Source organism: Psammomys obesus, unplaced genomic scaffold, assembly GCF_907164565.1.
Source record: "Psammomys obesus unplaced genomic scaffold, mPsaObe1.curated_primary_1811, whole genome shotgun sequence".
Taxonomy (NCBI): domain Eukaryota; kingdom Metazoa; phylum Chordata; class Mammalia; order Rodentia; family Muridae; genus Psammomys; species Psammomys obesus.
The window spans coordinates 31577579-31605198 of NW_026585644.1; the positions used below are offsets into that span (position 1 = coordinate 31577579).

The window sequence follows — 27620 nt, forward strand, 5'->3', positions numbered from 1 at the left end:
TCTCTCTCTCCCTCTCTCTCTCTCTCTCCCTCTCTCTCTCTTTCTCTGATGGATGGGAAGTAAGATTCATGACTAAACTGTACATTTCAGTCTCTGGAGGAATATGCCTGTAGCTTTGTGGAGGTGACCACGAGGAATGGTCTTTGTTTGTGGCAGGAGATATGTTGCAGAGTGTGGGGGTTAGTTGTCTGGACTTAAGTACAGAGTCTGCCTTTCGCATTTGTGACAATTTGTACCACTGATCTCTTTCAGAATAACTCTTACTCCTCCGTGGTAAGGGTGCCAGGGGTTCTGCCCTTTCTAACAGGTCTGTCTAATCTGGAATTCTCCCCCAAAGCTTCAAAGTCCAGTTTGAGAAAGAACAGGTGGTGCCTTGGAGAAGTTGTCTGTACAAGTAGGAACCATGGCATGTGTGCTTCCAAAGTCCTGTTCTTTCTTCATCATTCATCCCTCAGGCTTTGATTCAGAATTGTCCTTAAAAGAAAAAGACCAATTGACTATAAGGCTGATGATATGGATTACAGATCCAAAGCAAATTTTTCAGATTTCTGACCTGGCGAGGCCAAAAAGGAGGAGCTTGGGAAAGATAAGAGCAAGAAGCTTGTTAAAGCTTGCCCTACTCCATTTCTTCTTGATGTAATCAAATACCACAAGCTGGATGCTTTATAAAGAAAAGAAGTTTACTTTAGGTCATGAGCTCATGGTCTAGGAAGTCCAAGAACATGGTGCTGGCATCTTAGCCTCCAATGAGAGTCACATGCTGTACCATGACATGGCAGAAGAGCAGAAAGGCCAGCGGGCCCATGCAGAAAAGAAAACAAGGGGGTCAAAATCACTTTACAATTGCTCTCACCATACCAAATCCTGTCTCCACAGGAAAAGTGCTGATCTTCTTAAGGACTTACTCACCCTTTCCAAGTTCCGCTTCCCAGGACATGTCAACTCCAACATGACAAGGATAGATCACATTCACACTACAGCAAAGCTAACCACAGGTAAACCCCATACTCACATCTACGCGAGGCTGGCCAATTAGCACAGGGACACACACACCCATCAACCCCAGGTTTCTGTTACATCTTCCACGTATAGGGAAGCATATAGGAGGTGCTGTCTTAAATGGCCCAAAATGCTTTATCCTTATGAGCAGACATTGAAATAAATAAATTTCAGGGATCTCAAAAGACATGTCAGCACACGAGAAAGCTGCCACCATTCCTGATAGGGCTGTCCCTCCCTTGTTCTATCTCCTGAGTCCCTCACACATGCCTCCCACCCTACCAACCCCCTCCTGTTAGTATCCTCCACAGTTCTAGCCTTCTCTGTATTTTTCCTTTCTTTAGCGTGACCAAAACGGAACCCCTAATGGCTCCAAAAACTGTGTTTTTGGGCCTCTGCTGCCTGTCTTAATGTCCTCCCACTCAACCCATGTGTGAAAACAGAACACAGACATGCACAGACACACACACACACACACACACACACACACACACACACAGTTCTTCCTCAAACCTGCAACCTTTTCTCATCCCTGTTTTCTATGGGTGGGTCACCAGCCTGGACCCAAGAGTTAACTCGGCTGGCCTCCTTCTTTGTACCTTCTCATTCCCCATTCCTCTTGGTCTTCACCACAACATAGAACCTCCTTGGTTTTCCCCTGGGTCGTTTTCATCAGTGTTCAAATACCCACTGTCTGGCTTTCCATCCTTCAGGGAGGCTCCAGCAAAGCTGCCCCAGCTCCTGAGAGGTACTCTCTCCTCTTATTGTATTGGGCTAGCCAATACAATAGCCACTATCCAGGTATTTCATTTAACTTACTTAAAAAAATCCATTTTATAATTCACATCCTCGGTCACACAAGTCGATTTTCTGTGTTTTGATTTGTTTTGTTCTGTGGAGGGGAAGGGGTGGAATGGGATGTCAGGCCCCATCATTGAGCTACCCCCATCAGCCTTCAGCCTTTGAGTGAGTTTTTAAGTGCTCAACAGCCATGTGTGGCTCGTTACAGAGAACGGTATCGTCACAGAAGTTAACTGGCCGTGATGGCCCACTTTTCGTTCATCTTCAGCTTCTTTCTGTGCCTGTGCTTCTCTCTGAAGCCTCGCTCTTTCCCAGAGTCACAAAGACACGTCCTTACGTCCCATACCTCATCTCCAGCAGCACAGGACTTGACACGTCTCTGAGAGTATATTAGAACATTGAATGCTTTGGGGCATAGCCTATAGATGGAAAGCCAGCTCACACTAACTGAAGCAAAAAAGGAGATGTGTTGGCTCTTGTTGCTAAAAATTCCAGCAGAAGCTTTTGCACAGCTAGATCCAGTAGTTCATACAACTGTAAAACTGCTAGTCTCTCATCTGCCTCTCTTCCAGGATGGCTTCACTCTCTGCCCTGCATGCCGCTTTCTCCCCACTGGATGAGGAGAGGTAGCTAGGGAGTGGGCCCAGACTTCAGCATCCTTGATTTTGAAGGAAGAACATTTTCTAAGTTCATATATCAGATTCAGGGATTTGGGTTCATTTGCAAACTGGACCTCAAGTCACTGGTTATAGCCAGAAGATAAAACACATTGACGAGCCTGGCCTGGTCCCAGCTTTTCCCTGATGGTGAGTTAGAACAGCCAAACCATTGCCCATGAGCTCCACATAGGGGTGTCCAATAAAGGGAGAAGGGATATCAGATAGATAACACGAAACCCACCACTAACTCTGTTGGGCTCTTTCCTGCCTTCTTGATCTGACCATAATCAGACAAAGTACCTAACCAGATGGCCCGTGTCTGCTGTGTCTGCTGTGCTAATGGGTGAGAAGTGAACTGATGGGCAGGTGGTGAATGAATGGGTGAGTGGGTAGATGGTGGATGAACGGATAGATAGGATGGATGGATGGATGGATGGATGGATGGATAGGCTGGATGGACGGACGGACGGACGGGCGGACGTGAGGGTAAGTGGGTGGTGGAGTGATAGATAGATGCTGATAGGTAGATGAAGAGAGTAGTGAATCACTGCACTGCTTAGAAGAATGGGTCCTTCCTAATGCTGTGACCCTTTAATCCAGTTCCCCCACACACACCATAAAATTATTTCATTGCTGTCATTTACTTCTGTTATGACTCTAATGTAAATATCTGATATGCAGGATATCTGATATGCAACCCCCAAAGGGGTCTTGACCCACAGGTTGAGAACCATTGCCCTAAAGAATGCTCCAGCACTGCCAGATAGAGCAACCTGTAACTAGCTTCTTCTGCTGCCCCTCACTGCTCCCAACACAGAGCCAAGGACCCAGCCAAGCCTGGCTAGAGGACTGGAAGTCTAGCCAAACTCTGTGCCTCTCTTTGTTTTAGCTGGACAGTAGGAGCTAGCCGGCCAAGGGAAGTGATGCTGAGTGTCTAAGGGAGTCACTCTTTCAGGACTCCTGTTCTCAAATGTACGTTTACCCTTCTTACCCAAGCCCCTAGCAATTAAAAACATGTTCTTTAAGACCGAAAGAAAAGAAAAGAAAAAAAGAAAGAGTTGTAGCCTAAGAAACCACATAATTGGTACTCCCAGTGGAAGCAAAAAGGCTAGAGCCTTCCTGTGCAAGAGGATTTGCAGATTCTGGCCTGAGGTCCAGATCCTGGGAAACAGTAGGTGTGTCTTTCTTCCAGAAGCCCTTGTTTCTGGCAGTGGCTGTGCTGCTGCGGCTGCTGGAACTGTCTGGCAAACTGCGAAATTAATCCTGGGAGGTAATTAGCACTCCTGGGAGGGGTGGGCTGTGGACCACCTGTTGTTATGTCATTGTGGTCCCGCTGGTGGCCTTGGGAGGCAGCATCCAGGCGCCTGGAGGGCTCAGGCGGGCACCTGGGGTGGTGGTGTTTCCTTTTGTTTTGTTTTAATTTCCATCCCTGTAATCTCTTGTCTAAAATAGCCTCTCAGAATTTGGCAATCGTGTTTCTTCTCTGGTTAGTCCCTCTTTCCATCCTTGCTTTAATTGCATCTTTCTCTGTGCATGTGTTTATTAAGGAACAAAAATGAGCTAGGCATTTAGAGGACTTATTTCAGTCTCATTAGACCCGCCCGACTGGAAGATTGGATGCCCAGGGCAGCTTCTGCCGATGAGAGGGCACAGCCTGTGCAGGGATTAGCCTGTGGGCTGCCACCGTGTCTGATGGGGGTGGCTGTCCTTCCTTAGACTCATTGCTTCTCCGGGCTAAGCCTCTTGGTCAGTTTCTGTGGGGTATGTGCGTGCTCCTGGGGGTGGCCTTCTCAGGGTTAGGCTATTTGGGGAACTGCTGAGTCTCCTGCTTTCTGGTCTTGACCTTTGCTGAAGAGCACGTGCTGTCCTTGGGGCTTGTCAGCATTTGGAAGGAGCCTGTCCCCAGGGAACCAGCATCCAAGCTCTGTCCTTCCTGCTTTTCTCCCCAGAGTGGAATCAGAGAAAGGACAGGTCTTACAGGGACATTCCTAGCTGCCTGTTCGGTGTTCTTGCCTGACCCACCTACAAGCCTGAAGGAATCAAACTTGGAAAATGGACTAAAAACAGCTTTATAGACCTTGTATCTGTGACAATTCAGATGGAACCAGGTCTAGTTAACATAGCGTTTATTTCAGTGGATTTAGGATTTTTGTGGCCTTAGCTAAGTGGCTTCCAACTCGCGATCTGAGGTTTTTTTCCGCCTGGTAAATTAAGTTTGTCTGAGCTGGTACAGGTTAGTGGCTGGGGCACCACACCGAAGCTGTAGTGGCTTCCTCTCAGTAGGAACTTATTTCTGTCCCAGGTCACAGTTTGGGGCGGGCTGACGGGAGTTGCTGTGCTGTGAGCCCAATTGGAGACCAAGGCTCCTGCTGTGGTTTGTCCCCCCTGCCATCCTCATGTCTTTCTCCTCTGCCATGAACAGGGAAAGAAAGTAAAGACAATGCTCTTGCCTGTAACCAACCAAGCCTGGAGGGACCCAGTTCACCTACACATATGAGCACAGCCCCGGACAAAGCCAAAACTGGACTAGAGCAGGGAATCCAGCTGCAGTCCCCAAGATAGAAGATGGCAGGAACACAGAGCTCCAGTGGCCTCTTGTCTCAGAGACAGTGACACAGCAATACAGAGAGAGAGAGAGAGAGAGAGCACTCATGCTGTGTGTACTGTGCATGCACATGCATATCTGCTGCTTGCAAGGATAAAATGTAAAATACAGTCATTCTTCAGAGGGGATGTCTGGTCCCCAGCAGACAGGCAGATTTTGTTATTTTTCTTGTCTCTCCCCTACTGGTTATTCCCTCGAGGTATATGCAAATAACAGACCAAAGCAAGAAATTAAATACACGTCCCTCACCTCTGAAGTTCCTTATTTCCGTGTTCCTCACAGTGTAACATTTCATTAGACCTTCCAGATGGGGAGAAAACAAGCTGATTAAAAATCAGACAGCACCTACGAGCTCCTTCACTGGTTTGGGGAGTGGCTGGAGCTTCACCAAGGATGGGCTTGGTGGCCATCGTTGTGTTTTAATAAATGGCTGCCTCAGTCATTTTCCTAGAAAGAATTGCACCATGGGTGTGTGTGGCCCTGAGGAAAGCAGGATGCTCACTCCAAGTGCTCTTGGTACCCATACCTTGATAGGATGCTAGTAGTAAACCCGGGCCCCAGACTTTCCAGGGCTCAAGGGGACACATCAAGGAAAGAGCAGAGTAGGAGCCTCAGTGTGGAGGCTTAGACCCAGCTCAAAAAGACATGTCCTATCCAAATTGGATTGACTCTGCCCGATGGGCAAGATCAAAAAGGAGCCACTCAAGCCGGGTGTGGTGGTGCATGCCTGTAATCCCAGCACTAGGGGGAGACAGGGGCAGGTGGATCTCTGTGAGTTCAAGGGCAGCCAGGTGTACAAAGCGAGTCCAGGACAGCCAAGGCTACACAGAGAAACCCTGTCCTGAAAAACAAAAACAGGAAAAGGATCCACTCTGACACTCTGAGTGTGCCTTTCACACTCCCTGGCTGTGACTGCTTCCATCAGAGGTGCGCATCCTGGTGCCTGGAATGAGCAAGGAGAAACAGCAGAAGGTCTGGCCAGCTTACCTCCTTCTGTCAGAGGAGAAGGTGGGAGGAGACCCTAGTGGTGTGAAAATACAGCATTCATTCTTACAGCATTCATTTTTACTGAGCCCTCCAAGGAGCCAGGGACTATCTGAGCCCTGACACACAGTGAGGAGGGATGACAGGGATTGTAGTGACAGAACTCAAGAATTTCATTGCCTGGATGCAGGTCCTTGTCTCTGCCGCTTTCTAGCTGGGTGACTGTGGGCAAGTTGCTTCATCTCCCTGTGCCTCAGTTTCCTCATGTGGGTAGCCATCATAAGAGCTGCCCCACAGAGCTCTGTTGTAGATCAAATGTGTCAGTATTTATAGTGCCTTGCCTAAAAGGCTTGACATCCTATTGTGGGGGAGATAGACCTCTAAGTAAATTACGCAGTCTGAAAAAAATAAAGCAGCCATCCAAAAATAAGGCATGGAGGCGAGGGGGGAGGGGAGGAAGAGTTGCCATTTTAAAAATAGGATGGTCAAGTGGGATACAGTGGAACATGCCTGTCCTCTCAGAGGCAAAGGGATCAAGAGTTCAAGGTCAGCCTCAGCTACACAGTTCAAGGTCAGCCTGAGCTACATGATATTAAGATTCGATCTCATAAAAGAGACAAATAAATAGGGTGGCCAGAAAGGGCCCACTGGTGTGACAAAGAAGCCTGAAGAAAATGGAGATGCCAACTACATGGCTAACTGGCAAAGGATTCATATGTTGTATGAGGTCTTAAGGCAAGAGAGGTTCTGCGCCGCAAGAACTGGATGGAGGAGACCAGTCTGCTGGAGCAGAGTTGGTGAGAGAACAGCAAGTCAAAAGGAGGACGCAGCCACCACAGACTTTTGAAGCGTTAAGGGTTTGACTCTTTCTCTGGTGACTTGGAAACCATTGCAGAGGACCTGAGAAGCATGAGGTGATTCTGACGGGCGGGTGCTAAAGCAGTGTGTGGAGGATGCACAGGCAAGATGGAGGGAGACCTGTGAGGAGACTTGGCAGAAATCTGCGTGAGAGGCTCAGGAGAAGGCAGTCAAGATGGAGGTCAGTGAGAAACGTGATTGGAGTTACAAGGTCACCACACAGCTGTTAGCCGTGGCTTGATCTGTAAAGAGCATGTTTGTCAGGGGTTGCGGGTCTGTGAACCAGGCCTACAGGAAGCTATAGAGGAGGCCGTAAGAGAGGGTGGAAAGAGCCCAAGCGTGGAGCTGAGCTTTCTTCCTGTGACCAGCACTTGATCCTTCATGGCTGGGGACGAGCCTCTAATCTCTGAGCCTTAGTCTGCCCTTCCACGAAGTGTAGCCAGTGCCGTCATGCTCACTGTAATGTGAGGGGCTTCTTGACTGGTGGCCATGCAACACTGTCCTGTCAATGCCCCTTCCCTGCTGCCCCTCTGCCACCCTACTCCAGTATGAAGCGCACAGCAGCGAGAAGTACCAGGTCAAGGGTGTGGAGAAGGACAGCAAGAGAAAGGGAGGGGTGCCTCGCCTCTGATGTCATCATGAGATTTCCCCCTTCCAAGTGAGGACCGTGGGATATCTGAGTGAGTAGAGCAGGGCACACTGCTCCAGTGAGTGGAGAGTAGCTTCCTGTGTGTCTGGGAATGGGGCAACAGGCTCTGCACCTTCCTTGGAAAAAGGGCACTGAGTTCCTAGGCCATCCTGTGGTGCCTGGCTAGAGGCCCAAAGCCCATCCAAAGCCCAATGTCAGAAACACCTTCGTTGAACTCATTAGACACCTGGACTGGCCCTGCTCTGTGTGCCATGGCTCCTGGCTGTGAATGGACTGCTGTGTATGCAGGTGGAGCCAGACTAAGCCAAGAACAGACTGGGGGCTGTTCTGGGGGCTACTGCAGCTGAGCTCTGGCTTGTGTGTAGAACTCATAACCAGCTCAGGGGCCCTGACCCTGGTTCCCATGTTCTTCATGGGACCATGTTCTATATGGGACCTGGGTCTGCACCAGACCTGTAGCTCTGGGTGGATATGTTAGTGAGACTGTATCCAGAACTTCCACTCAAGAAACTGGCAGAGCTGGCAAGGTTATGCGATTTCAAAGGGTAGCATGTGATAAGGCACACGGCACCCTGTAGAGTGAGGGCTGGAAAGGGTAGGGGGCACGGAGCAACATGGCATCAGCTGGCCTCTTAGAGGAGATGATAAGTGGAAAGTGGAGGTGGACTCGGTCACAGCGGGGTGTTGTTAAGGCTATCCTCCATGCAGAAGACTCAGCTGAGGCTCCAGGCTGAACATGAAGTCTGTAAGAGCCCCCACTAAAAAGACGGATCAGCAACTCTAGGGCCCCTCGAGGCTCACCCTGAGGTTGATCATGCATCTTGAGGTGTGCCTGTCAATCCAGTATTCCAGAGGTGCAGACAAAAAGAACACAAGCTCCAGGCCAACCTGGGCTAAGTGATAACATTGAAGCTATCCTGGGCTACAGAGAGAGAAAGAAAAAAAAAAAGACGTAGGAAGATGAATAAAAGGAGAAAGAGAAGAAGAAAATTATTAAACTACAAAAAAGAAGGAAGTTGACGACATAGCTGGGAGGGAATATAAGACTGTGCCCTTCCCCGGGGGGAGAACTCTTGCTGGGTACCACCTCACCGTAGCACTAGGTCCCTCCAGCCTTTAAGTACATAAGCCTCTCTATGCATCAGTTTAACAAAAGTGCCCTTCGGAGGTTTGTCCCTCTGAGGAAGGAAGTGATGTGCGTTGAGCCTACAGTTCAAAGCCAGCGGCAGCTTACTTGCAGTTCAGTGAATATGGGTAACAACACCAGTCATGACTGGGGCACCTCAGAGTCACCCCAAGAATGGTTTGAGTTGAGATGGAAATAATGGGAGAAGGGGGAAAAAAGAACCCTGACAGATGCTGACATACCACTGAGTCTGGCTGTCTAAATAACTGGTTATGTATCCGTGTGTTGTGGATCTGCACTGAGGGTAGGGAGGCTGGGAGCTCAGAGTCATGACACTACTGTCCTCACGGGCAGTAATCAGACAGAGATCCCAGGAAGAGGGTCACTGGAGTAAGGCGTGAGCAGTGTGGAGGATGGAGGTTGTAACACCATGAGGGAAGAACACAGTCAGGGGTCTTCATTCGCATCCCTTTCCACAGGTCAGGGCAGCTCAGTAGAGCCTCCGCACTGGGCCATGTCTGAGGTAAGAGGCTCTGCCTTCAAGGGGATGCCAGCCCTCTCAGACTAAAGACTGAGGTCTCAGAGAACCAACTTGGTAGACTTGTGTTTCTCGATTTCAAGTTAGACAGTGGCCTTGTGATTTGCTTTGGCCAATGACAGGAAAGGAATGAAAATCTTAAGAGCCAGGGAGCCACTGAGATGAGTGGCCAACCCATCTTTTCCATTGCCACCGTGGCCAGGGGTGCCCCTGTGGCACTCTGCAGGACCCCTGCTGACCAGCCAAGATGTTCACTACTGAATATTCATTATAGTCTTATCATGGTTGGTAGAATTGTCGTAGCTTTGATAGAACACTCGGGAAGCCAAAGCAAGACAATGAGGAGGCTAAAGCCAGCTCAGGCTATATTATATTTAAGGTAAAAAAAAAAAAAAAAAGGATGAATTTAAAATTAAATAAATCCTTAAAAATGGCCAAGGTCAGGGAGGGGGGTTGGCTAGAGGATGGCTCGGTGGTTAAGAGTATTGGCTGTTCTTCCAGAGATCCTTAGTTCAAGTCCCAGCAACCACGTAGTGGCTCACAACCATCTGTAATGGAATCTGATTCCCTCTTCTGGTGTGCTTGAAAACGGAGCACTCATATACATAAAATACATGAATAAATCTTTAAAAATATGGCCAAAGTGGCCTTGTTTGAATTTTCTCTCTGAGCCGTGGCTCTTGCTTTATTTCAGTCCTCTTGCCCCAGCCATGGATGAATGCTCCTGATCTATTCCTGGTTCACCACCATGATGAAAAGAGTAGATAGCTGGTCTCTCCTTAGTTTGCCTCCCAGGGCTGCTACAAAAGTCTAGCAAGGTGGGGAGGAACCGGCTTTGGGAACCTGGAAAGTGGGGGACAGCTGTCGCTTTCCTCCGTTTCCCTGGTCAGGAGGACGGTCACAGCGCAGGCCACTTCCGTGTGGCCTTCTGCCCATAGTCAGACACAGGAAAATGCAGACGGGAGACCCCGAGGAAACGTGATGCTGGTGTACATGAGGCCTGCAGTCCCGGGCTGCCCGATGGGGTCCAAATGGCAGCCCAGAAGCCAAGTATCCCTGCTTGGTTAATCTAAAAATAAACAGAAAGGCAACAAAAATCTATGTTTCAATTACTGCACTCAAGCTGTTCAAACAGCCAGCTCAGCACTGGGGATGTGAACTTGTCAACGGAGGCCGCCTCGTTTGCATGCTTGGGTGGCGATAAAGCTCACCCTCGCAACAGGCTGCCCTCTGCTCTCGGTGCTTTTTTTTTTTTTTTTAATTTAATTTAATTAAAAACATGGACATAGAATCAAGAAAAGGAGAAACGGTAGGCAAGTATGCCAGGGTGGTGGCTTCTGAGCAAAGACAAAGGGGACTCTGTGGCATTGGCAGAGATCGGCTGCAGGGTGGAGAGAACACGTGCTCAGTGGCCAGGACAAAAGACAGAAATCTCTCCCATGTGGCCCCAAGCTCTTTACCCCTGAGACTCATTGTAGACTCTGAACAAGCATGGCCCTTGCGTTCCTGAAGCCGAAGTGATGGCCTTTGAGCGAGGGTCCTTCTCTGTCCAGGGGAGAGGTCTCTTCAGACTATGTGGCTGACGGGCAAAGCCAGGGCTTCTGTCCCCAGACACGCTATCTGTCCTCACTCATGTTCCGCCCTTCTTCTCTCCAGAGGGAATGGAACCCAGCTCCACTGCTTCGGTCTCGCCGAAGCTAGCTGCTCCCTCCCTGAAGCCCATAAAGGTTTGCTTTTTTATTTTTATTTTTATTTATTTATTTATTTTTTTACCTTCCTCCTGCACCATGCTTCTAAAAAGCGCTATTCCTCTGCAGGCAAAAAGCAGTAGGACCCTGCTCCTAACTGCCCCTCAGTGGAAAGGCGTGGGCAGTGTCTCCCTGGAATTTGGCTAGCAAAGAGCAGTACATAGATTCACCCAGAGCGTGCCTAGAGATTTGAGCGGGAGGGAAAGGGCGGAAGGACCCAACTGATGGAAGAGAAAACCTCGTGCACCAGCCAGCAAGGACTTGTGTAGGCAGGACACCTCCACCCCAGGTCCCACCAGAGAGAGGAGCCCAGGAAACCGAGCACCTGCACTTAACTCTGGTGAAGGTTCCACAAATCCTGCACGCTGAAGCAGCTGCCCATTCCACATTTGCCCTGCACGGGGATTTTAATGTTCCCAGCCCTCCGAGCAATTCTGCAGCCATCAGCCCAGACGCTAGTTACTTGGTGAAATAAAAGAGCAGTCCAGTCTCTCCCAAGGAAGATAATATCCTGTCATGGGTAGTATGATCTGCCGGCCATGTGACGGCCGTTCCCTAATGTTTCCAAATAGACTTTTGAATAGACTCTTGTCTAGAAGAAAGCCAATTGCAAGAGCATTTTTGGCAGCCAAATAGAGCACACGCATCAGTCTTTTTTCTCTGCAACTGGCTGCTGGGTCGGGTTCCAGGCATCGAGTAGGATCCATTCATCAGCCTGGGTCACTGATGGACACCATTTCCTGTGGAGCGCTAGCATGTTGAATTAGTCAATTCTCCAAGATCCCGAATAATCAGGCCTGCCTGAGAGGCAGCAAGGAGCGAGTGGGAGGCCCACTCAGAGGAGGGAAGTGACTGCAGAATTCTGCTCCACAGACCTCTATCAGGACTTTGCAAGACTGTGGGGAAAACAGGGCTCCAATATCAGGGCTTCTGTCCTCTGCAGAGCCACAAGAACAGGAGCAAGAAGGAGCCAAGATGGTTATTCATAATGAGAACACTAGTTAGTCCTCCCAGACCTGCCATAGCTCCCTTATCGGTCGGTCCTGCTGTTTACAAGCTTCTAATTTATACGCTCCTCCCCTCTCCCCTCAGTTGATGCTGATACTATGTCGCTAACTGTCATTTCCAATATCTCTTTTATTTTTCATTATCACCATTATAATGATTTACACTAGACGAAATAGCACAAATGCCTAGTCAGTTAGTCCCGTGAGAAAAGTCCCTGAATTATGCATGCTTTTTTGAGGGGGGATCACTACGACATCAAAACCTGTAGCCAGAATCTCTCAAACCAAAGGTGCACATGGGAAAGGAGGGAATGAAGAGCCTGCTCTTTCAATATTGTTCATCTGAAGCAGGCTAGGTGCAGCCTTGCCCAGACAGGGAGATTGCTTTTTTTTTTTTTTTTTTTTTTTTTTTTTTAATGAGAAATTGGGCCCAGAAAAGGAATCTGTGGCATTTTCTCTCAAACCTATCATCAGAAAAGCATTTTGAACATTTGTCATTTTAGGTCATATATTAAGCCCTGTAATTATGGAATGTGGGTTTTCCCAAAAGCACCTTCACTCTCCCAGACACCACAAGGCCATCCAGAGTATTGAAAGCCTGGCCCTAGGGCTGAATCCTGGCTGGCTAACCCAAATGGTTCAGGTATTGTTATATTCTACCTACAACCTGTTAAAAGATGCAGTTCTGACCAGCACTGCTAGAGTGGGGTCTGAAATGCTGTTTCTTTTTTCTTTTTTTATCCTTTGTTTTTTTTTCCAAGACTTTGTGTACCCTTGGCTGTCCTGGAACTCCATCTGTAGACCAGGCTGACCTCGAACTCACAGAGATCTGTCTGCCTCTGCCCCCCAGGTGCTGGGATTAAAGGCGTGAGCCACCGCATTTGGCTGATGCTGTGTTTCTAGCTAGTACCTCAGTGATGGGCAGTTACTGGCCAACTAATAGACTCTTTGAAGGAGTCTATGGAGTCTATTGGAGGCCCTGTCCACAGCCATAGGCTTCCTCCTCTTCGTCTCTTACAAAATTCCACAATGGACACTACCCTACCTCCACCATCAGGACGCTGTGAGGAAAACAAGAGTGGCTTTGAAAGAAGCTTGGGGTGGGGGCAGTTCTTATAAGTCCACTCCAAGCACATGCAGAAGACAGCGCTGATGCGCTGTGGTTTGTCACAAGCGGTAGGACCCAGCGGACCACCGCATCTTCCCTCCTGTGCTTTCTGTAGCCTTCGACCAGCACCTCCTGGTTTACATGCACTCAGCACAAAAGGAAGAAAGGGGGAGCAGTCAGAGTAGGCTTTCAAAGGCAATGGCCATTTTTGTGGATGGGGTAGCTGTGGCATCTTGATGGTTTCTGGGGTACGCATTTGTCTTCAGCGACATCAAGTTGTATACATTAGATATCGACATCGCCTTCTTTCTCAGCCATGCCTCTGTACAGCAACCTAAAAGAATAACGCCCTTTCAAAAAGATCAGAGATGTGGTCCCGTAAGGTCAGGCTGCTGTCTTGGTAACCCATTGGGCATTTAGCACAGGCCTCTCCTCTTACCGCTGGAGCCTGTCTCACCTGCCACCTGCTAGAAGAAGGCCCTCAGTTCACCATATGGTCTGGGGGTCAGGAAGATGCTGTAGGATTAGCTGGTATTGGAGGAAACAGTCTGATCATCTTTAAGTAACAGAGACAATACGCTGAAGCTCTCCATTTACAGAGATTCATGCCACCTGGGGTCAGCGAGTAGACATGGGGTCACAAGTCATGGCTCTGGTTTCTGATTGGATCTGTAGCATCCCTGGCTTTTCTCTCCACTGCCCCTTGCCCCCAGCCTTGGGGGTCTACGGGATGTTGTTTATCTGGGTCCAGACCCTATATCCTGTAGTAGGACTTGCTGGAACCTCCTGGATACTAAGCTTTGGAGAAGGGCTGAGCCATTCCGTCCGAGCTAGTCATTCTCCAGATGGGCTCTTAGTGGGTAAGGCCTGACAGAAGGGGGTCACACTGGCCCCTCTCAGCTGGAAGAGATCTCTTTCAGAATTGAGTTGACATAGGATAGTAACACCATATGTGATTTATCTGGAGCTATTTTAAGTAAAGGAACTAACAAGGCCACTGCCCCTCAGGTTTTTCACTGCTCAGAGGTCTGAGGGAGGCTGGGTAATTCCAAGTTGCCTTGGCTTCTGTTCATGGAGAGGATTTGAGCGTGGCACCTGTCCCAGGCGGGCATCTACACACAACCCCCGTGACTCATGTTTGTGTAGAGGCTCTAACACCTGCGCTCTCTGGGGAACATATCAGCCTTGGTGTGGAGTTCAGGGCCGGCACCAGAGCCTTGCACGTGAGACGGAATCTGGGTTTGCCTCTGAGCAGGCTGTGTAAGTGAAAATGGGCGCCAAGAGCAAGGCGTACTCAGATCATGGTACCAGGTGCCTCCCTCTCTAAACCTTGTCCCTGTCCTACCTGGTGCTCCATGATAAAGAACACTTGTCACTGTAGTCTGGAATCTCCTGACCCCTGCCTTTGGATGGCCAGCTGTGTGAACTATCAGCTGTAGTGAAGGAAGCAGAAAAAGAGAGACGGCCCCGACCACAGGGGTGACGCCAGAACTCATGTGGGGAGTGGGACATATCCATCCCTCCCTGAGGCCTGGTAGTCTGGACTCTGGCTTTGGGAACAGAGGAATGGCCTGAGGAAGCAGGAGAGAGCAACAGGAGGCCTAACCCCAGCCCCAGGCAGAAGTGAATCTTTTAGCTACTGGGGCTTGCCTGGTAGGCATGAGGGTTTCTGCCTCAGTTGCGCCATGCACATATACTTCCAGGAAGTACAAGGACATTTTCCAGGGGCATCCTCAGCTCCCACCAACATCCATACCAAGCCATGGCCAAGCTGGCTCCATGAAAGACACCCAGAGAATTCCTTTGTGTCGCATTTGTCAAGATGGTGTTCTGGCTGCCGTGTAATGTTTTGTTCCAGAAGAAAAGCTAAAAGATGCAGAGAGGGAAACGAAAATAATAAAGATGGGCACAGGCTGTTCCAATTGACTTGGCAGCACGTCTTTCCCCAAATGAGGCAATCATCCATTTTCCAATCGGGCTGGACGTCCATGGCTCATTCCTCAGCCATCCACCTCGGCTCCCTGAGTCTGGAGGCAGCAAGGGCTCCCCTGCCTTCCTGTGGATTAATCACGCCTTCAGGGCTCTCGCAGCCAGCAGCCCACTCCCTCAGCGTGTCTTAATGATAAGAATGAGGAAAGGGTCATTAGCCACCTGTGATCCTGTGTGCAGTGTGTACACACCACGAATGTTAATATGCAAGGGCCAGCACCGACATCCAGAAAACACAGTGAGCCCCTGGACACAGACCACAGCTAGCCTGCTTGTGTATTCAAGTAGACACAACATCTTGGTCCTGAACAGGATTTTCAGGGGCCAGTGCCCAGAACTCAAGAGACACTACTCTCTAGGCTCCAACACTCTGTGGGCAACACACACACACACACACACACACACACACACACACGGCAATCCTTAATTATTTACTGATGAATTATTCATGATGAAGGCTTTCCAAGAAAATCTGTGTAGCAGGGCTGCTGATCTGGTATCTAGCGAGTGTCTAACAAGTGTCCAGGAGACGGAGCCCAGCCAGGAGCTGCTAAGAAATCAGAGGCATGGCTGGGTACCAGTGCTGAGTATGGATATCCGCTGACTCCCCTCTGGTGTCCATCCTCGGACTCCCAGGCCTTCTCAGAACTGTTGTGGTTCTTCTCCCTGGGCTACAGGGACAAGTCCATCCATCAAGGCAGTTCCTAGGACTAGCGACACTGTTCCCAACATCATGGATGTTAGCTAGCTAAAGAAAACCTTTCTCTTCCTACCAATCTCTTGCCTCCCTGTTGCCCTGGTGAGACTACCCGAAAGATTCACAGCTGCCTAGCACAGGGGTTCTCAGTAGCTGTGTGCATTTGCAGACACCGGACATCTGCTCAGCCTCAAGACTGACAGTGTCCTGTGAACTCAGTGCAGAAGCCTGCCAGTTCCTGCTGCCCTTTAGGCTGGCATCCCATTCTCTCTACCTGACCTATGGCTGTGACCACCCCCAATGATGGGCTCTTTCTCACATACAGAGGTTCACGGGATGTGTTTCTCAATCCTCAAGCAATACTCCAAGGGAAAGAGCTTTTCTTCTGATGTTGGAGAGCAGTGAGGATATGAGGGCCCTAGGGGCAGGTGATAGGTGAAAATTTGGGGAGGGTGGAAGTCAGGGAATGAGGTCACTTGCTTTTCTCAGCTTGATCCTTAATGATGTCTGGTGTCTCCTGCTGGGGAAGAGGCACAAAACCTCTGGAGATGGGCCACACCTCCTCCATTCCTATAGGTTTCAGGTGCTCTGGTTTCTGGTATGATTGAGCACAGTGAGGACTTAGTTCTGCCGCCATCAGGAAGCAAAACCCCTGCTTTCCATCCACTCCCCATGAATGAGGAGCTGGGAAGGAAGTAGCTCCATGGAGCCCTCAAGTCAAACAGTGCACTTGCCCAAGGAAGCCAAATAGCCCTTTTTCCCTCTCCGAGCAAGGGTCAATGGAGGAAAAAAAATGCCCTTCCTATGGGAGACTTTATGCTAATGACACCCAAAAGGTAGCCTTTGTACTGACTCATGGGGTAGCTGTGTTTTATCTTCTGGTTTTCCTAAGAACTGGTCAGTGTGACAGGGCTGCCTTTGAGGCATGCTCAAAGACCTAGTCCTCCCATTTGGTGTGTTCCTGTGTGAGAGACCAGAGACCCAGCAACACAGATAGTTATAGACTAGGGGATGGGTCGCCAGCAGCAACTTCATTTCCAGAACAACGCTTCTTCCTATTTGCTGCGATGCTGTCAGAAGTCGAAGAGTGGGAAACTGAAGGCCTGAACCAGCTTCCTGAGCTGTGTGCAGAGCCTGGGTCTGGTGCTGAGAAGCAGCTGGTGGGGTGTCCACGTATGGGGTGCTATGAAGATATGCAGACAAAGGCATGGAGGCACACCCTTGCTCTGGCACGGTGGGGTCTACAAATGGAGAGCCTAAGCAGAGTGGAAGAAGGGATTTCCTCTATGCTTCACCCCAGAAAGTGGTCTAGCCTTCTTCCCTCCTCTCCTGACTCAGCATCGCTGGGATAATTCAGACAGTACCTTGGTGGGGAAAGAGTTTTGCTGCAAACAAGATCCAGAGCGAAGTCGAATACATCACACGTTTGTCACTGGGATTTCAGAATTAACCTGGGGTATGAACAAGCCATGGTCTCCAACCTGGGCCTCAGTGTGACCTTCCTCTGCTGACTGATAGAAGAATCCCCAGACTCTCCTGCTCTTTCCTGCTTTTCGGTTCTTTTCTCTCAAGGCAAGGTCTCTAAGTGGCCTAGGCTGAACTCAAACCCCTAACAGTCCTGCCTCAGGCCCGCCACAGCTGGGATGATAAGGGTGAACTACCATGCTCCACCTCAGAGCGTTTTCATCACTCGAACAGGTGCCAGCAAGGCACTCCCTCACCCAGGCACAGGGCCTGGATTCTCTATAAACCGTCACCTCCACAAAAAGACAAGGAGGAGGCTGCTCACGCTCTCCTTTCCTGGTGCAGGACCCCGTGCCAGGCTCCCCCAGTGCACAGGCAGCCTGCCAGGAAAGGGCACTCCCTCGACAAGGAAGCATTTTTCTGTGTTTTGTCTAGAATGGCTTAACCAGTCTGGTCCAAGGCGCCGCGTCCATTCGGGGCCTCCTCCCTCCACATGGGCACTTCCTGCGCCTCCTGCAGCACCGTCCGGGTACACACGTGTATTTACACATGAGACCTCTGTGACATGCTGGCTCTGTGCCCAGCAGGAAATACTTACATTGCCACCTCTGGAGCTGGCAGTCTGCCGACCGGCTCAGAGTAAACTGCAGCGTGTTTCTTTCATTCGTTTGAAAGGGGAAATTAAACTGAGGAATGAGGTCTGACCCAAGCGCTTGCATGCAAATAGTTGACCTTTGTTTTGAATACACTTAATGAGACTGAAACCAGATTGTGTGGCCTCCAGCTGCCTGAGTCTCCACCTCCTCCCTGGCATTTGAAGGAGACTAGAAGATTGGCAAAGGGCTGAGGATGGTAGGAGGTGAGCATTGTGTGTCTTGTTTTTGTCTCTTATACACTGAAACTGTGGGGCCCGGCACAAGGTCCCTGAGGTAAGCAGCTACATCCAAAGAGTTACCTTTGTTCTGATGCCAAGTTTCTCAGCTGCCTTCACACATCTCGGTACATGAGTCCTAACCTCCCTGAGCCACTATGCCCCCCAAGAGGAAATGATTTCTCTGCCATATATGAGGCTGTGTTGTTACATGAAATGAAGGACCTGATTGAGTGTATTAGTAAGGCTAGATGAGGTTGTGCTGAACTAACAAGTAGGCCCTCACTCTCGGCATCTGAAGATGATACCAATTTATGTCCCAGTCATGTGAAGCCTGGTACAGGTGTGATTAAAGGCGTGATTTCCAGAGTTGCCAGGTGGCAGAGGGAACTTCCGAGTCACAGAAAATAACTGAGGGTGGGCGCCAAGGAGATAGTCTCAGTTGGTCAAGTGCCTGCCTTGCAATAGAAGACCTAAATTCCATCCTGCTGGGCGTGGGCGTCCTCCCTTGTAATCCCATTGCTGGGGAGGCAGAACTTGCTGCCTGGCCAGTCTAACTTCGTGGTGAGCTTCAGCCTAGGGAGAGACCTGTCTCTAAAGAAGTAGGCAGCGTTCCTGAAGGTGAAATGTGTGGTTATCTTGCATGAGCTCTCAAACGCTCATCCACTCACCCATCTGAACATTTACATACATGCATTTAAAAAAAACTGATTTTTTAAAATTATGCTTACTTATTTGTGTGTATGTAGACAGGGACACCACACATGTGTGGTCAAAGGAGCCATTTCTCCCCTTCCATCAAGTGGGACCCAGGGATTGAGTCCAGGTCATCAGGCTTGGCAGCAAGTGCCTTTAACCAATGAACTATCTTGCTAATCTAAAAGAAGATATATTTTTATACAACCAGGTCTGGAAAACATTTTCATTGCCTACCCACTCTTTTTGTCTGCCAGATCCAGATGAATCAACAAGATATCTGGGGGAGATCTGCCTGGGTGCTTAGAACAGAGTACATGGTATGGCGGATACATAGCAGAGTCTCCACCCACTTAGGACCCAGCCAAGGAAAACGCTGCCCTGAGACTGTGGCTAGTAATAGAGCTCTGCCTTAGTGGGCAAAGATGGAGGACACAAGAGCCCAAGCTCTGCTGGCTAATGAACCCTCAAAAATGCAGGTTCATCTTCCAGAACTGCTCTTAGAGGCTCAAGTCCTACTTGTTTTAATTTAGTGCCTCCAAGTTGCCAGTCAGAAGACTCGAGGATTAATGTCTAATCAATGTCCCCTTCTACAAGGATGTGGAAATGTGAAAATGTGTTGTTATAAAATAGTAAATGCTAGGTATGGTTTCATGCCAGACACTGCATGTTGGATGAATGGGCATTGTCTCTACATTGGGGTTATGAGAATGTTCTAGAACAGTGGGCCAGCCCAAACTCTCCAGTGTCTGATGGGCCATCAGGGAGAGTTAGGGCTTTATTCTGAAAGATGAGATTTATGCATGGAAAAGTAAAGAATCATGACCAGATTTCTGCTTTTAAAACAGTTGGAAAAGAGTAGGGAATAGGATCACATGTTTGAGGTCAGCCTGGGTTACATAGGATTCTAGGCTATCCTGAGCTCCGAAGAGTACTAGGCTTTCCTGGGGAGCATAGGGAGACCCTGTTTCAAAATAATTAGGTGGGTAAGAAGGCAGGATTTGGGGTCAGGAAGCCAAATGAACATAGTTGACATGCAAAGATTACGTAGAGGGAGCAGATTTGACAGCCTGTGGAGCAGAGGATCTCCGCCCCCAATGTGACAAGGTAGCCGCCTCTGAGGCAGGGCATCCCTGAGAATGGGCATTTAGGCTACAGGACAGTGATCTCGTTTGTGGATGTGTGGCATCTAGGAACCTGGAGTGCAGCCAGGATACAAGGAAGGCAGGCTCAAGGAAGGTGGGAAAGTACTCGGGAGAGACACAGCCAGAAAAGTAGCTTTGAGTGGCATGGATAAAGGGGAGTTGTTAAGTGAGATGGTCCAAGGAGGGCCAGGGTCAACTGCTGGGGAGCAGGAGTAAACCCAGAAAGAGAGAGGTCGGTGATACATCACACGAGGAGCTCAAAGGAAGAATGATACATGGATAATGCATTGAGTTTAACAAATAGGCCATCTGTGACCTTAGCAAGAGCAAGTTCCCCTGGGATAGGCACAGGAGGGGCCACATGGGAGAAGGTTCCGGGGCAAACAGCAGTCAAGAAAGTAGAACTAAGTTTAGACCACTGTCCCACAAACCTCCACTAGAAAGTTTGAGGGATGGCCAGGGCATGGGGGTGGGAGGTGAGGGTCAATTGTGTTTTCACTGTGGAATACTAAGTTAATGTTTTAAATGAATTTTTGTGACATTTTGTGACATGAATCTGGACACACAATGATGAACTGAACAGGGAACCAATACCTGTCTTCAAAGGTGCCGGTCACCTCTGCCACAGGTAGGGGCGGGTTCAGCCCAGGCTGCGTTTTACTCTGCTCTGTTCAGACTTACAGAATGACTCAGTTCTGGCCCCGCTACAGAAGCAAAGCACGGTAGCAGGTTTCCTGGGCTGCGTACAGGCTCTGGCTCTCGAGCACAAGTCCTGGGCAATGAAGGCAGATATGCAAAGAGCAGAGGAGGCTCAGGTTTTATAGACATTTTAAAAATAAGTGGCCTGTCTGGTAGCCAGCAACTTCGGAGCTGGGCTGGCAGACTGGAAGGTGGGAGCCTCTTATGTAGGCTGGAAGTGGACGGAAAATGGAATAGGGCCAGAGCACACTAACAAATTCTCCAGCCACAGCTGGGACTGTGGGTGTGTAGGGTAGGGCAAACCCCTACCCTCAGCCGCTTGTCTCTGCCCCGGCATCGCCATGCCTTCTCCCTTCTGCCCCCAGCTCTCCTCACCCTCCACAGCCTCACCTCTTCCCTGACTAGATTCACTGGTCCCCAGCAGAGGAGGAGCCAGAACTATCACAGTGATACTGAGTGAAGAAATACAGTTCTTGGTGACTCAGAGGGCCCTTCCCATACCATGGCGCGTCTAGTCTCCATGACAACCCTGAAAGGCCTTCTGTTCAGATACTCAGGAAGCAGCGTGGGAGATACAGGGAGTGGAGGCCAGAGTATCCAGGTCCCAGAAGTGTAGCATTGAATTGTAGGGTTGGGGTTGTGAAGGAGGATTTACTCCTGGAAGCTAACATCTTTCAGAGACACGGTGACCTTTTTCACCTCTTAGTTCCCTGCCCTCAGGGTGGATCACTTGTTCTCTGTGAGTGTCCTTGTCTGTAAATTGGGGACCAACCGTGCATTGCCGCCTCATGGGTACTACACGGAACAAATGAGTTTCCAGTCCAGGCTGTGTCCACTAGAAAGCAAGTACACAGGTGGGTCTCGTGACCTGTGCTTGGAGAATACCCGGTCAGAGGTCTCCTATCACCATGGGCATTGGAGGGAATGCTTGCCCCTGACATAATTAAAATGTGCACTTCATATTGCTTAGGGCAGGGTGACAAAGCAGAGCTGAAAATTACTACTTGGCTGTAACTGGGTTCAAATCCTGCTGATTACACCCTGCTGTGTGCTTCTAAACAATCAATTCTTTATCATCTGGGAAGTGGATGGAGGATTTACCAACTTGCTGAAACTCTGAGATTGGCTAACATCTGAAGACCCGTTACCGAGCCTAGCGCAGGGGCTGAGCATCCGCTGCTGGGGTTGGCCACCTCCCTGTGGCCAGGCAGGGCTCCTCTTTGCTTAAACTGCTCTCCTGTGTTCTGTGCTGACAGGTCCGGGCTCTGGTTCCCTGTGAGAAGCTGCCACGGCCCACCGAGATGTCCAGACACCACAGCCGCTTCGAAAGAGATTACCGCGTAGGCTGGGACCGCCGTGAGTGGACTGTCAATGGGACCCACGGGGCCACCAGTGTCTGCAGCGTCACCTCCGGTGCTGGTGGCGGCACGGCCAGCAGTCTCAGCGCACGACCGGGCCTCCTGCCACTGCCCGTGGTGCCCTCCCGGCTGCCCGCTCCCGCCACAGCTCCGGCTCCCTGCACGACCGGCGGCGGCGAAGCCATCACCAGTCTTGTGGCCAGCTCAGCCTCCGCAGTCACCACCAAGGTAAGATCTCGGCTGCATCGCAATTGATTTTGAAGGTGAAAACGGCCTTATTTACCAGACAGTCTCTGTCTGGAACTAACGGCGGGGCGGGTGGGGAGGCAAGCAGATGCCGACGCCACACACGTGCTGATGAAAAGCTACTGCGTGAGTGAAGGAAGAGTACTGCCAAGTTGGCAATACTCGTTTCCCTAAGTAAGAAGTAAAAACACAGAAGTCCCCCTGGGGCGTCATCAGTGGCTGGGGTTTGCAGCTGTGTTAGCCACACAGGGTCAAGAGCCCATTACAGATTCATCACCACGGTGAGTGTTCTTGTGTCCACAGCCCCTGTGAGCCTCACAACAAATGTATGAGGTCACCGCACACGTGTTTGCCTGATGGCTAGGGGTCCACATCCCAACAGCTAACTGCAGCTCCATCATTCTGCCTTTTTTTTTTCTTTTTTTTTTTTTTTTTTTTTTTGCAAAAGACGGTTCCAGAAACCTCAGGAATGGTGGCAGAAGCCAGTCTGTGTAAAACAGGATGTGGAAATGAATGTCACCAGAGCTCTGGGCTGGCTTTGGGCTGAACTGAGGGCTCTGAAGCCCCCTCTTGCATGCAGTGAAGAACCCTTCGCAGACTGAGCTGGAGAGGGACAGCTGGTGGCCAAAGCCAGAAACGCATTCCTCCCTCATCCCCCTCAGCCATGCAGAGGCTCTGCAGGCCGCCTTTGCCTCTGCCAGCCATTCAGAACCACTTCCCAGGAGCCCTCTCGGGGCCTGCGTGTGTGCGGGTGTGTATGTGTGTGCTGCATGTGTGTGCGTGCTCGCGTGAGCTTTTCTTTTCCCGCTCTCATAAAGGTTGCGGGGAGAAATTAAAGGCGGGAAGCCCCAGGCTGGCCATTGTGTGGTAGCTGTGGTGGTGGACGGTGCTCTCCAGGTGCTCTGTTTCTTTGTCTCTGCGATTTTCAAAACTCCCTTTCAGCCCTGCTTCCCATTAATAACAGCGCTGCTGGCCGCAGAGCCTGGCGGAGACCCGAGACAATGGAGCTATCGGAGGCCAGCTTGCAGCACGCTGACATCTTGCTGCAGTGTCTTATTGATTTTATTTTCCTGTTATGAAAACACCACCCCACCAAGGCAGAGAAGGAAGTAATACTAGACAGGAACAGAGAGGCAGGATTATTCAGGCACACTCTCCTCCCCCCACCCCCCACAAGGCCAGCCAAATACATTCCTGTCCTGGGCACCAGGCCCTGGCCACTCTGAATTGGTGACCTCTGTCCAGGATAGCCTGCTTGCCAACCCTGCTGGCCACATCTGGCAGACAGTCGTCAAGGCCAGCTGTTCGCCATCTGGAGAATGGCGGCCTCTGGTGCCAACGGCCACAGCTCCAGGTGTGAGAGAGAAGCTGGGGCTGCAAACCCATTTGATGGCTTCCATCCCTCAGGATGAGTACCTTAGAGCCAGTATTACGCTACTTCTGGGGATGTAAGCTAGGGTTCTGCCAGGAAAGCACAGTGCCCATGGCTCTCTGAAAGGATACCCTGCTCCGGACACATGGTACCAGACTGGTTCCAAAATAGCTCAATATTCACTGTCCCTCCTCCCTAGTCAGACCCCCACACCACCGCCACATGAAAGGAAGAGGACAAGCCGCAGATAAAAAACAATAGCTGGGACAAGGACTGAGCCAATGGCCAGACAGTGGTGGGAGAAAGGACAAAAGTTCAGGCCTGCTAGGAAGGTCAGCTCTGTGGCAGATGACAACACAGAAACTAACTGCCGTCTCCACAGTGACAGCATCTGAGCCCAGCTTTCATACCTACAGGGTTTGGTTTGGATCTGCTTAGGGTCTGAGTTCTTTGGGTTGCTAGAGGATTGTATGCAGGGGAAGGGCGGAACCGTAGCAAGATAGTTGCAGATGGTGGTTTCTAGCCAGGGCACTGGCCTTAGGTATAACCAGCTGTTCTCAACCTGGAGGTTGTGCCTTTCTCGGGGGGGTTGCGTATTAGAGATCCTGTATATCAGATATTTGCTTTACAATTCATAACCGTAGCAAAATTACAGTTATGAAGTAGCAATGAAAAATAATTTTATGGTTGGGGGTCACCCCAACATGAAGGACTGCATTAAAGGGTTGCAGCATTTGAAAGGTTTGAGAACCACTGTTATAGGCAATGGTGTCTCCTGTCACTCTGGCCTAGCTGCTGCTGGCCCAGATGCCTGTCCACTAGCCTGTGTGGCTATTCCTATGCCAAGATCATATCAGTGGACACACAGGCCAAACCCAGGTGTCTGTCAGCAGTTTTCCCTGGTCAACCAGCCAGGTCTTCACCAAGCAGCCATTGTAGAGCTGGCACTTGCCATTGAGGAAATCGTGGGCCAGAACATAATGAATGTGTGACCCTACGAGTCTGTATCTCTCCTACTGCAGTTATCAGTAGTGGTGACTTGATGGAGTAGATAAAACTTCGAAGACTGTCTAGATTCTAATTCCAATCAACCTCTTGCTGAGTGACGCTGAACAAATTGTCTGCCCCCTCTGGCCCTCAGTTCTAGGGCTGGGTGGAAGTGCCTGATTACCAGACTTACCATGAGGATTGCATGCTCGGAATTCTGTGTAAAGGGCTCAGAATAGAGCAGTTGCCAGCTAGTGGTCCATCCTCTAGACAATGAGGTCGCCCCTTCACCACTGCCATCAGGCACTGACTGTGGGAGAACAAGGCTGTCCTACAGTGAGGAGAGGTGTTCACTAATATATCCCCCCCCAATGGGGGAGGAGGGAAGGAATTCTTCAGATAAAGCACAAAAGCTGGAGCCATGAGCAGGTGAGGAAGGGCTTTGCTTGAGTGGCTAGGATTCAAGGTGACCTGAAAGTCAGACCAGAGCTAGGACAGGAGGAGAGAAGGAGGAGGCGATGGCAGAGGGTGGCTTCTTGGCCCAAACTGAAACTGAATCAGCACACCTAGCAAGTGGGTGATCCGGGCAGGAGACCTAAAAGCTTTTTATCAGCCCAGAGGGCTCTTTTCTCAAAGAAAAGTATAGACCCCCACGATCCCAGAAGGCGAGGAAAAGAAGGAACAATGATAGGGTTAGAAGCAGGACTGAATTCCTGCTGTCCTGAGTATGTTAAGGCTGCTGGAAGTCACTGACCTGGTTCAGGGTGGAGAGGACCAGTGCCACCATCCATGCACCAGGAACACCCCTAGGAACCCAAGCACACTGACTCAGAGACAAGGGGTGGCTCTCAGGCCTTTGGGGACATTCTTTTGTTGTCAGACAGGAAACAGGTGGAACATTTTGAGCTCTGGTACTCAGGACATCACTGTCACTCTCCATGCCAGAAGCCCTGTGCTGTTTGCCCCTGCTCAGCCAGTACAGAGGGTCTGGGCTTTTGTCTAGAAAGGTATTCATGGTCCCAGATAATGGGTAGGAAGATGATGACAGTATACTTTTGTCATGGCTGCCTTCAGGCCAGATTTGATTTTTCTGTGTCTTCAGTTGTCCATGAACTAAAGAATTCTTACATATTTTGATGAAAGGCCGGTTGGGTAAGCAGAGATACTTAAATACTGGGCTACTGAGATAGCAGGAGGGTCTGGCAGGCTATGCCCTCCCACTCCCCAACACATGGGCATTGCTCTCTGACCTCTAGGTCATAGACATTGCTCTAGCCCGAGGAAGCTTTCTCGGAGACCACCCACCCAGCCCTGGTTTTGCAGCTTAGACTAGTGCAGCTCAGAGAAAATACAACACAATGTAACCACTTCCCCAGACTGCACCAGCCTGGGCCAGCTCTCTCCACCCCAGGCTGCAACAGCAGCATCCATTCACCATGGAAACCATGATTGCAAGAGGAGGACGGCAGCCATCACCAGTCCACCTAGTGACCATAAACTCCGAATTTCAGGCCAGAAAATGGGCACGTTTGCTTCTCATGTCATAGAATGGGAAAATGTAAGTCAAAGATTACGTCAACTCTCGCTGCATAGCTGGCAGGAGCTTCCGGTTCAGGCAGACTGGAATTAAATCCCACCATTAGCAAGCGAGGCTTCAGTTTCTATGCCCGTAAAATAGAAATAATAACAGTATCTTTAACGTAAGGGTTATGTAAATGAGTATGTCTAGCAAACCCTAAAATGATATGTGGAACTAAGTAAGCACTCAGTCAAAGCTCATTTTAGGGCTGGGAAGATGGTTCAGCTGGTAAAACGCCTACTGTGGACCTGAGTTTGGGTCCCTGGCACCTGCATAAAAAGCCAGGTATGGCAGCACATCCCTATAATCCCAGAGCTAGGTCAGCAAGGACAGGTGGGTCCCCAGAATCTGTTTCAAACAACAAGGTGAAGAGTGATTGACAAAGACACCTGATGCCAACCTCTGACCTCCTCCACGTGTATCTGCACACATGCATGTATGCTCACACACCACACACCACACACACACACACACACACACACACACACACACACACAGTGCAACTAGCAATTAGGGTGAGAAGCTCTTCCTTTGGGGAAAGTCAGCCTGGTGGTTGCTGCTTGGAGGTTCAAGGAGCTGTCCTGCCCCCTCTGGTGTGGCAGGAGGTGACACTGAGGAACTGAACCAGCACCACATTCCTACTCCCACTGGCTGTTTGGGCACTGGAGGAGGGCACTGCTGAGGACGAAGCATGGCTCCATGCCAGGCCTGTTTGTGGGAAGGGAAGGGAGGCAGCCAATGCCCTGCAGTTGCTGCTGCATGAAATTTAAATTATTCTCAGCAAACCTGCTTGACAGATGAAACAGAAAAGGGACGGCTTCATAAAACGCAATTCTGTTACTGAAAGAATAGACTGGAGCATCCTCTCAGATGCCTGCAAAATAAGTGTATGAGGCCTCTTCTTCCTTGTGGTCAGGGGCATACAGGCTGAGACATTCCCGTCACCTACTTGGAGCTCAGCATTTGAACATAAATCCGACTAAGAAGCAGCAAGGTAGCCTGTGTTGGAAACCAGAGGAAAGCTTAGAGGGGCTGGGAAATCGGTGCTCAGAGTACCAGACACCAGGAGGGTTGGCATTTATGAGCATTGGAAGCTGTAGGGCTTAGAAACTGCCCGTCTTAAAGGATGTGTCTGCCCAGAAGTACACGTTAGCTTCTCTTGAGGGAGGTGACTTGGGGATCTGCATGGACCTCATGGGAACAACCAGCAAGCCTCCTGCACAGCCCTTGCTATTCTGCTGCTCCGGGATCTGTGAGTGATGATGATGGAGCTTTCCCAGCAATCCTGACTTTTCTTGTATTCGTGTTAGCAATCAAGGCTGCAGAGCAATGCGCCGGGGAAGAGTGGCTCCAGCCCTTTTCGTAGCACATTTCTCGACTGTGGGTGATTTTCAGCCCAGAGGCCGTGGCTTGATCCACCAACAAGTATTCTTGA

General features: G+C 50.0%; 1 protein-coding gene across 2 annotated transcripts in view; it reads left to right on the top strand.

Annotated features, from left to right (window-relative positions):
* Klhl29 (kelch like family member 29) overlaps positions 1-27620 on the top strand; it is a 293822-nt gene that overhangs the window by 142856 nt on the left and 123346 nt on the right. For both annotated transcript variants that reach the window (XM_055626011.1, XM_055626017.1), the window contains one exon: positions 21900-22229. In XM_055626011.1, the coding sequence (XP_055481986.1) occupies positions 21945-22229 (285 nt within the window). In that variant the 5' untranslated portion in view covers positions 21900-21944. The remainder of the gene's footprint in view (positions 1-21899; positions 22230-27620) is intronic.